We start from the raw sequence: 9,347 nt of genomic DNA, 5'->3' as shown, positions 1-9,347 counted from the left end.
CCCCCCGCGGCTCGGCCCGGAGGCCCTACCTCGTCGAAGTCGGAGATGATCTCGTTCAGCAGACGCAGGCACTCCAACCCCTCCTTGTTGACGTCGCACTCTGTGTAGAAGACTTTGAAGTCCGGCACCGACGCAAACATGACACACACGCAGTCGTAGGACTGATGGTACCAGTCCTGGGTGGGGGCGGGGAAGGAAGCAGGCCACCTTAGGCCCCCCCGGCCCCAAAAGGGACCGGGAGCAGACAGGGACGTGGCTCCTCGGCCGCCCCACCAAATTCGGGAGGGGGCGCCAGGCAGGTGCCGCTCCGCCCGGCTTCCACGGAGGCCCATCTGGGGGCTGTTACAGAAATAAGGCCATGAGTCCGCTGCTTGGGGCAGGCCAGGCCCTGGTTGGCTTTGGCCCTTCGGTACCCTGGGTCTCCTGGCTGAGGCTGAGAGCCCCTGGGGTGGGAGGAGGTCCCAGATCACAGGAGACCTGGCTTCCGCACCCATCGGGCCTGCTTCCTTATCTGTGAAACGGTGACCCAGAACTGGCGGAGCGCACGCTTTCATCCACACGGATTGTCCGGATGACAAATGCCTGGACGTACATCCGGTCCTCACAGCCACCCTGACCCGTGGGCCCCCTCGTACAGGGGCGAGGTCCAGGGCCCCGGGACGTGAGGTCCCAGGGGCTGCATCCGGACCCTCAGACGCCCTGCCCTAGTGACCCAGGCCCCGCTCGCACCGCACCTCATTTAACTTGTCACCAATGAAGTGTGCGGCCACGTGGGCTGGCAAGACGTTCTCCAGAAGGAGGCGGTTCACGTTCTCCATAGTTTCAAACTCCTCGTGTTCCTTTTTGAACTTCTTCTTCCACAAGCAATCCAAGCGGCAGTAATAGTCAATCTGCAGACGACGGGGGAGCATCAGTGTCCTGGCCGCGGTGAGCAGGGGCAGAACGACACAGGCCGAGAAGCAGCAGGGCGCGCCCATCACCCTGGGGCTGCGGAGCCGTCCCGTCCGCCCTTCCACCCTCTGTCCCCAGCAAATGGCTCCCACTCAGCAGCCACCTCCCAGTGGCCTTAGAGTCCCAGTCAGCCGTGACTCAGTTCTCAAGTGACCCACGTGACCAGACGTCACTGGTGTCCTGATGGGAGGCGATAACAGGGAGGTGAGGACGCAGGGACCCCTCCCTGAGGGACCAGAGCTTCCCTGCAGGGCTGTCTGCCCCAAATCTGCGGAAGTTCCCGCCCCATCCCAGGTCTCTCTCCGAGCTGAGCAAGGGACGCTGGGGGCTCCCCAGGCGGTACCTGTCTGGAGAGCATGATGAGGGTGACGTAAAACAAAACCAGGTAGAAATTGATCATTGCCTTCGGGTCCTTCCACAGACAGAACGGGGAGCTGCTGGACACGAAGGGAAAAAGCAGGAGTCATCTCCAGCCTCCTGCCCAGTCCTCAGATGCAGGGGGCGGCGGGGGGCGGGCCAGAGCCAGCCTGCGGGAAGGCGTGAACGGGACAGAGATCTCTGCCATCCGAGCTCATGTCCTCGTGGCGGAGACGCTAAAGGCAGCATCAACTTGTACAGAAGAGGGTTTGACGGGGAGGTGGGAGAGGCCTCACCACGGCGACACCACAGCTCACACCCGGATGCCCAGGGATAGCCACAGCAAAGTCTGCAGGAAAAGCACTGCAGGCAGGTGAGTCCTCAAAGTGAGTCAGGGACTTCCAGGTTGGCAGATGGGGTTTGCAGGTGCCGCAGACCCACAGGAGCAGGTTTTGTTCTGGGTCCCGAAACTCCAGCCTTCTAAGTTCAAGGGGAGCCAGGCCCCTCTCCTCAACCCACAGGGGCCGAGAGCCCCCAAAAGCACCCACACGCCAGCCCTTCGAGTGTCAGACAACAGTGCTTTCCAGAACTCTCTGGACCTCCAGGACACGGATGAAGGAGGGGGACTGGACTAGAGCTGAGGCCTCCCCCCGACCCACCCCCCGAGCGGCATAGAGACCGGATGACCCAGGAGGCCTCCGTGCGACCAGGGGCGTCTCCCAGAGAACCTGCAAATGAGTCCCTCTCCAGCTCTGAGCGTAGCGGCCCGAGACCGTCGCTTGCCTGTCACATGGCAAGCATGCCACCTGCAGGTCCACCCCACAGGCGTCCAGTCCAGACGGGACCCAACGCAACCGTCCCGCAGCTCGAAACGACGGCGGAACCAAAGGGAGGTGCTGCCGTGGAGCGCGGTCGGGATGGGTGCCGCGGGCCCCACCTGAGGGTGCCGTTGGTCTTGGTGAGGTTGGCCAGGCTGTGGCTGCAGCAGTCCCACTGCCAGCACGGGGAGATGTTGAAGAGCACCAGGTAGGCCACCAGGGCCACCGTCAGCAGCACCACCTTCAGCTCCAGGCTCATCCGCAGGAAGACGGAGCAGGCGACAAAGGCCAGGATGCAGCTGCAGGTGTAATACTGGGGAGGCGGGGGGACGTCGGTCACCGCGAGGCACCCCCCGGACCGGGGGTCACCAGAGAGGGCCGCCTCTAGCCGCGGCACACTGACCCGGAGCCCTGGCCCCGCTTGGGGAACCCGTGAGGAGCCGGCCTGTCTGCAGCGCTGCCCTCTTGCCTTGACGACCCTTCTTAACAAAGCAGACAACAGAGTCTAAAACTTCACGGTATGTTTGCTTCTACCTGCGGCAAACGGGCTCCTCTAAAGGAAAGAAGGCGGTGGCATGTGGACGTGACCAAGGTGGTACACACACACCCGAGCGGCCTCCCTGCCTCCGGCTCGGCCAGGAGCCTGCCCTTCCCGAAGTGCATCTCTGCCCACGTTCCTCTCCTCAAAATCATGCTGTGGCTCCCCACTGCCCCCAGAAGAGAGAGACTCATGGTCCCCCCTGATCTAGATCAAAGCCACCCCTGGCCCCATCTCCCAACTGGCCCCGCTCCACCCCCCTGTCCCATAACCTTCTTGCCCTTCAGAGACCAGCTCCCAATTCACCACCACTCGGGATGAGTGCCTTCAACGTCCCGAGCTGTGTGGGAGCGGTCCAGGTGGGGACACGCGGTGCCCAGAAGTCCGGCCGCACTCACCGGGAGGAGCTCGCACGGGGCCAGCTCCCTGCTGCTCACATCCCCATCCGCCAAGCTCTGGTTGCCTGCAGGCTGCCTCAGGGCCGGGAAAGGCATCAGCGGCTACAGAGGAGACAGGTCACCATGAGGCGTGGTCCGGGGACCTGGGAATCCAGGACCTGCCAGGACCAAGCAGGGCTGGGGGTGGGGAGGGGCCGGAGGGCTGGGCCCGAGGCCTCCGCGACATCTGCCCGGCCCAGCTCTGAGTGTGGCCAGAGTCACTGCCCCGATTCCCCAGCACGGTCCTCAGCTCCACAGTGGGGTCGGGTCTGGGGGAGAGAAGGGTGTAGAATGAAGCCATACGCACACTGTCCCCAGAGCATCAGAGGCTGGTGGTGGGAGGTGTGGGGGGTGGGGGGAGAAGCTGGGATCAACATGGACAATGAGCCCCCTGCTCCCCGGGTGACACAGTGTGGTGGTCGCAGAGTCTCCAGGACACGGAGACACCCTAGCTCTAGATGTCAGAGCTGGGAGGACCAGCAGGGACAGGTGCTGTCTGCAGCACTGAGCACGCGAGCAAGGCCTGAGAAGCAGGGGCTCAAGTGTCCCTCGGGCCTGTGCCCGGGGAACCACTCCTTAGTGAGGAAATGGAGTCTCAGAGAGAGAAAGACAGGGCCTCCTCAGGGGACCACAAAGAAAGGAGAGAATGCCAAAACGCTGGTGATTCAAGACATTGCGGCCTCGTGGGGCTAGCCACAGAAGCTCTATGGGGTCCCCAAGTCTTCGTCTGCAAACCGGGCCTGCCTCGGGAACCTCCCAGAGCCTGCCCGCTGCGCTCTGCAGGGGCTACACCAGATGCAGCTCTCAGGCAACAGGATGATGGGATTCGAGAATCTGAAGCTTCCCAGGGTCAAACACTGGCCCCCTCCACCCGGGAAGCGTGCACAGGCTCGAGGGGTCCTTGCCAGGGCCCGCCTCTCCCACCCCCGGAACCCACCAGGTTGACGATGGTGATGCTGAGCAGACTGCCAATGGTCAGGATGGCCAGGGACAGCCGCAGCAGGGGCTGGGTCTCCACCCTCTCGGAGATGGCCTGCAGTGTCCCTCGGGCGGGGCAGCACCTCTGTGGAGGCACGGGGTCAGGTGGCCGGCGCCAGCACCCGGACAAGGAGCCCACGGTGCAGCGGCCCGGCGGATGCGCAAGCTCCCAAGAGCTCCGCTAGTGACCGTCAGCAGGTGCGCTGTGCCCGTGCCCAGCCCAGAGCTCAGCACTCATGGGGTGCACAGACAGAAGGGACGTTCCCACCCTTCGGGCCGGGGACGGCCACAGCCACTTGGGGGCCACCAGCAGCCTGGGAGGGCAGATTACTGGGAGAAGCACCCGGCAAACTGTCATCCAGGCAGGAGGGGCGAAGTTGAGCACGGAGGGCTCCGGGGAAGGGTGGAGGCAGCGGGAGGGCCGGTGGGGCAGGGCCCAGCCAGGTGCCCGCTCGGGCTTTCCCACTCACCAGGAACTCGTGGGCAAAGCACAGGCCTAGCACCAGCCCCAGCACACAGGCCACCAGCCCGAAGGACACACCCAGGGCCGCCATCCTGGAGAGGAGAAGACCTTAGTTCTGGAGGACCGTCTGCCCAGGGCCAAGCCACAGGCAGGCCCCCCCCACCCCCCAGCACCCCAATTCTCCAGCTCCCGGCCACTTCCTGCCCCTCCCAGACTACTGCCTACACTCAGCAAAGGGGATCTTTGAGAACTGTGGTCCAGCTGCCCACTCCCGGCACGTAGGGCCCGTGGTTCCACAGACTTTAGACTCCTGTCCGGCACCAAAGTGCCATAAAAAAGTGCTTCCTATTTGGTCTTTATTAGGCACATACTGAACCCCAATCCTCGCGGACCCTTTGGCCAGACCACCCTTCCCGAAACCGCCAAGTAGCTGACCTTACTCCTTCCCTGTGACCTCACCCCCAACCCTTCCCCCCACCCAGCAGGGCCTTTGAAACAGAAGCACGAATCTCCGCAGCTCCTGATACCCTGGCCGTGTGCCCGGAGAGGGCCCTAAGCCCACAGGGGACTGGGGAGGGGAGGCGTGTGTGGGAGAGGGAGGCCTGCAGCCGGACAGTCAGTGACAACAAAAATCAGCTCTAGTGACCCCAGGTGTGCGGCCACAACCCCAGTCCAGTTTCTCCCGTCTCAAAAACCAGCCCCCTCCTGCCGGTCAAGAGCGCCGGCAGGTCCTCTGGTGAGCCGTACAAGGTCACCGCCCCTCCTGGCCCGACCCCAGTGGGCTGGACGGTCCCGCCACACCAACTGACCTGGGCAAGAGCAGGATGTGAATGAGCAGGATGCAGACGAAGACGAGGCTGGCACAGGCGAAATAGTGGCGGACCCGGGGGATGGGCGCCAGGCGGTACTGGGGGCGGTGGGGACTATCAGGGGTGGCAGAGGCCCCACCCACAGGGCCACTTGCTCTGACCCCTTCATCGCCCACCCCGGCTCGAGCTAATCACCTTAAAAACACCCTCCTTGAGCTCCAGGTGGCGATGGGACATCATCACGACCAAATAACCCTCATGAGCTCCACTGGGCATGGCTCCTTGATGTTTAGAGCCGTCCCTGCCCCTCCCCCACCCCCCCTCCCCCGGGGTCTCTGACTTGATTTCCCAGGTCCCTGAAGAGCCCATGGCCCCAAGCCTGTGGATGGGAACCAAGTCTGAGCTCTGGGCTGGTGGTGGGTCCGTCCCCAGCCCAAACCAAGGAGTAAGGCCGGGGCTGAGCCCCTAGCTAGTGCTGTCTGCCCCCCTACACCGGGCACAATCTCATGGTCTCCAGCCACAGGGCTCCTACCGCAGATGAGCAGACTGAGGCTGGGACACTTGGACAGCTCAGTCGACTCGTGATGTTGGCTCAGGTCGTGACCTCGTGGTCGTGAGATCGAGCCACACATCAGTGGGAGCAAGCCCCGCACTTAGCGCAGAGCCTACTCAGGATTCTCTCTCCCTCTCTCCGCCCCTCCCCTACTCGTGCTCTCTTTCTCAAAATAAATAAATAAAACTTGAAAAAACAAACCAACCAACCCTGAGGCTCAGAGAGTCCAGCAGCCCACCCGGGTCACACAGCTAGTGGAAGGCTTGCCAGACAGGTTTCCCGATGACCACACCTCCCCCAGACTCCAAGCTCCTACGGAGCCGCCAGCTCAGGGAGCCCCAGCTAGAGAAAGACCCCCCCAGTCCTGGACGCTGAGAGGGGAGAGAGGTCCCAGCACTGGCCACACAGATCAAGGGTCTATGAAGTAGGCAGCAAGCAGCCATCTGTCCCACCACGTGAGGTTTCAGTGGCATAACGTGTGTACCTGGGACACTGCCAGAACCCAGTAGGCGCTCAAGAAATAAGTAAACACTTGGTACAAAAAGCATGTCATCGTGCAGCCAGAGGGAGAAGCCCTTTTTCCTAACTATAAGGCTGATATTGTCAGACTAAGGCGTGCACTGGCCCTTATGGGCAAAGCTCCTAGCATCTGAATGGAGCCTGTCCCAGACCCAAGAGGGAGACTCACTGATGCGGGGGGGGGGGGGGGGGGGCATATCAGGGGTGAGCCAGCAGGAAGAGAGTCCAAACAGAGCCAGACTGGGCCCCACCCCCACCCCCACGGCCAGCCGGGGTGACTCCCCACCACCAACCCTGAACAGACGTGGGAGTTGTTGGCTGTCCCACAGCCTTCACTTCTGCAACCCCCCACCCCCAGGCCTTGGAGCCCTCGTTCCTGGGGCTGCTCAGGGGCCCTCACCTCTCGCTCAAAGCCCTTCTCCAGGAAGATGGACCCAAAGGTGTAGAAGTCATCAGACTTGGAGCAGCAGGGCCTGGGGGGTGGCAGACACAGGCCGTGAGACCTAGCCCGGGGGACTAGGGGGCCCCACCCTTGGGAGGAGATGGGGGAGGAGACGGGGCCCACCCGCAGGAGGCGAAGGAGCCACCGTGGACACAACTGGATCTGGGCCTCCAGACACCAGGGCACAGGGTGGGCCTGGCCAAATGGGGAACCCCCATCGGAGGGGGACAGGACAAGGAGAGGCCTCAGAGTCTCACCTCGTGGAGCTAAGCCCCTCGATGGCCGAGAGGATCTCCTCATCGTAGGAGTCGTCCTCAGACCTGCCCTTGGGGGATGCACTCCTGGATAGGAAACCCGGAAACCCACAACTGCATCACCCCAGGACCACAACTTGCCCAAAGGCAGGAGTGTAGACGAGAGGGCTCACCCGGATGGGTCCCCAGATGCCTGCCAGAGGCCCCAGGGACACAGGAAGGTCCCACTGAGGCCCAGAGAGGGCAAGTGGAGACCCCACACCAAGCAGCATCACCTAGCTGGCCAGCAGCTCAATAAGAAGCAAAGGACAGACCTGGGCCCCCAGGCTAAGGCCTCTTCCGCTAAACACACACGGGTCCCTCACACCAACCCCACTGACCCGACCGCGGGGTGGGTACACAACTCTATTACTGTAAAGTTCTGATTCCTAGAAACACTTTGAGCCAAGCCATGGCAAACTCCATGGTCAGGGTTACCCTCCTGGACAGAGGATGGTCAAGGCAGCCTGCCTGGAGGAGGTGACGGGGGCAGGATTTGGCCAGGAAAAGAGGCCACAGGTTGACAGAGAGGAGGGCACAGTGCATGTACCTGTCAGGGGCCCGGTGGCGCCGCAGGGGAATGGCCTGGAAGAGAAGGGAGAGAGGAAGTTATTCTGCAAAGCAGGACCCGTAAGTCTGTCCCAAAACTGGGTCTATCATCTCCCGCATTCTCGGATCCTCGGGGCAGGTGCAGAGCAGTCTGGGAGGGAGGGTCCTACCTTGGGCCTCCGTCCGTTGGGGATAGGGGTCTCGTTGCTGCTCACGCTCTCGCGGTGGTTGAGGTGTGCAAAGGGCCGTGCGGCCCCCCAGGACTCGAGATAGCGGGTCATGCGCACGGACGCCCTCATCTTCAGGGCCACATCCCCCTTGGGCTTGGGGAGGTGCTGGCTGGGCGGGGGCGGCTGCTGGCTCTGCGGGCAGACACAGACACAGCCTGTCTAGTCCCCTACCCTCAGCCCAGGAAGGGGCCACTGTCCGGATCCTGCCCAACCCCCACTCCTCCCCACCCCCCCACCCCCGCCCGACACTGAATGCTGCCCAGAGCGCTGGCCAGGCTGGTGGAAAGAGAAAACGGCAGAAACACTACGGGTCTGCAATCTCCTTGGGGACTGGCTGCGGCCCAGGACCCTCTTCGGCTGGGCTGCAGGGCAGGTCCCGGCTCCAGCCCTGTCCTTCCAAGGCGGGCAGGACACTGGGGGTCACACACAACTGTGCACAGCCCCTCAGATCCTTCCCCGTGTCCCCAGGGAAAGATCGTGTTAAAGTCCTAAGCCCTAAGGCCCCACTGGGCCCGTGAAGCTCTGTGGAGCCACTGTCCTCGGGGCCTGAAAGCCCACTGGCCTCTCCCCGCAGAGACACCCTGGGGAGACAGTGCCCAGGAAAGCCACTGGCCGCCTACCCTGCCCACCCACATGTGGCCGGCACACGTCCTTCCTGAAGGAACAGCTGCAGGAAGAGGACTGTGGGCCAGGAACCTGAGAGACAGAGCGCCGGCCAACAAGGGGCCAGCCCCACCCCTTGGGGCAGCGTTCCAGGGCATTCCCCTCATGTGGCCCCCACGCCACAGCAGGGACCGTTACTTGCCATGTGCCTGCCGTGGCCGTGGCAGGCCCGGGGTGTCTTAGCCAGGCCCTGCCTCTCCATGGCCCCCTTCCCCCACAAGGAACAACAGCTGGGGACCCCTCCCTGCTGGGGAGGGTGGGCAGGACTAGAGAAGAGAGAGAGCGCCAAGGCCACCAAAGACAAATTTGGGTCATCTGCAAGTCCCCTACCCTGTGAAGGTTCCTGCCTTCCAAGAGTCCCTGTCTCCTTGGGTCCCTGCAAACACCCACATGGACCAGCACCTACAGCCACAAACACTCGCTAAGCCACAGGCGGCAGCTTGCCTGGAAACTTCTAGCCTCCTTTCGGGATAGAAACATTTTTAAACCCTGAGAAATGTCCGTCTGCCCCACCGGAAGGAACAGCTGGAGTCCAGCCTCTGTGAAGAGTTTTGGGGTCCAGAGAATGTGCTGTGCCCTGCAGACAGCGGCCTGCCCTGAGGTCAGGGGAGGCCACATTCTCTGTCTCCCCTCCAGTGGTGGGTAACTCTACCCACACAGCACCCGGCTGCTCAAATTCAGGGTCGCTAGCACTTTCCAGACACCTGGGCTCCCCAAGAAATAAATGTCTATAAAGATCCGTCAGCT

General features: G+C 62.8%; 1 protein-coding gene across 6 annotated transcripts in view; it reads right to left on the bottom strand.

Annotated features, from left to right (window-relative positions):
• ADCY7 (adenylate cyclase 7) overlaps nt 1–9,347 on the bottom strand; it is a 57,648-nt gene that overhangs the window by 4,866 nt on the left and 43,435 nt on the right. For 5 of the 6 annotated variants that reach the window (XM_040497989.1, XM_040497988.1, XM_040497985.1 and 2 more), the window contains 12 exons: nt 7,878–8,069; nt 7,709–7,743; nt 7,123–7,206; nt 6,824–6,896; nt 5,352–5,449; nt 4,550–4,634; nt 4,039–4,164; nt 3,063–3,164; nt 2,246–2,439; nt 1,295–1,388; nt 735–890; nt 30–176 (listed from right to left, as the gene is read on the bottom strand). In XM_040497989.1, the coding sequence (XP_040353923.1) occupies nt 30–176; nt 735–890; nt 1,295–1,388; nt 2,246–2,439; nt 3,063–3,164; nt 4,039–4,164; nt 4,550–4,634; nt 5,352–5,449; nt 6,824–6,896; nt 7,123–7,206; nt 7,709–7,743; nt 7,878–8,069 (1,386 nt within the window). The remainder of the gene's footprint in view (nt 1–29; nt 177–734; nt 891–1,294; nt 1,389–2,245; nt 2,440–3,062; nt 3,165–4,038; nt 4,165–4,549; nt 4,635–5,351; nt 5,450–6,823; nt 6,897–7,122; nt 7,207–7,708; nt 7,744–7,877; nt 8,070–9,347) is intronic. The other variant, XM_040497987.1, reaches the window with a different exon arrangement.

This window comes from Herpailurus yagouaroundi, unplaced genomic scaffold, assembly GCF_014898765.1.
Source record: "Herpailurus yagouaroundi ecotype Mexico unplaced genomic scaffold, PumYag 190, whole genome shotgun sequence".
NCBI lineage: Eukaryota > Metazoa > Chordata > Mammalia > Carnivora > Felidae > Herpailurus > Herpailurus yagouaroundi.
Note: the sequence above shows the minus strand (reverse complement) of the source record. Positions and strands in the feature narration are given on the sequence as shown.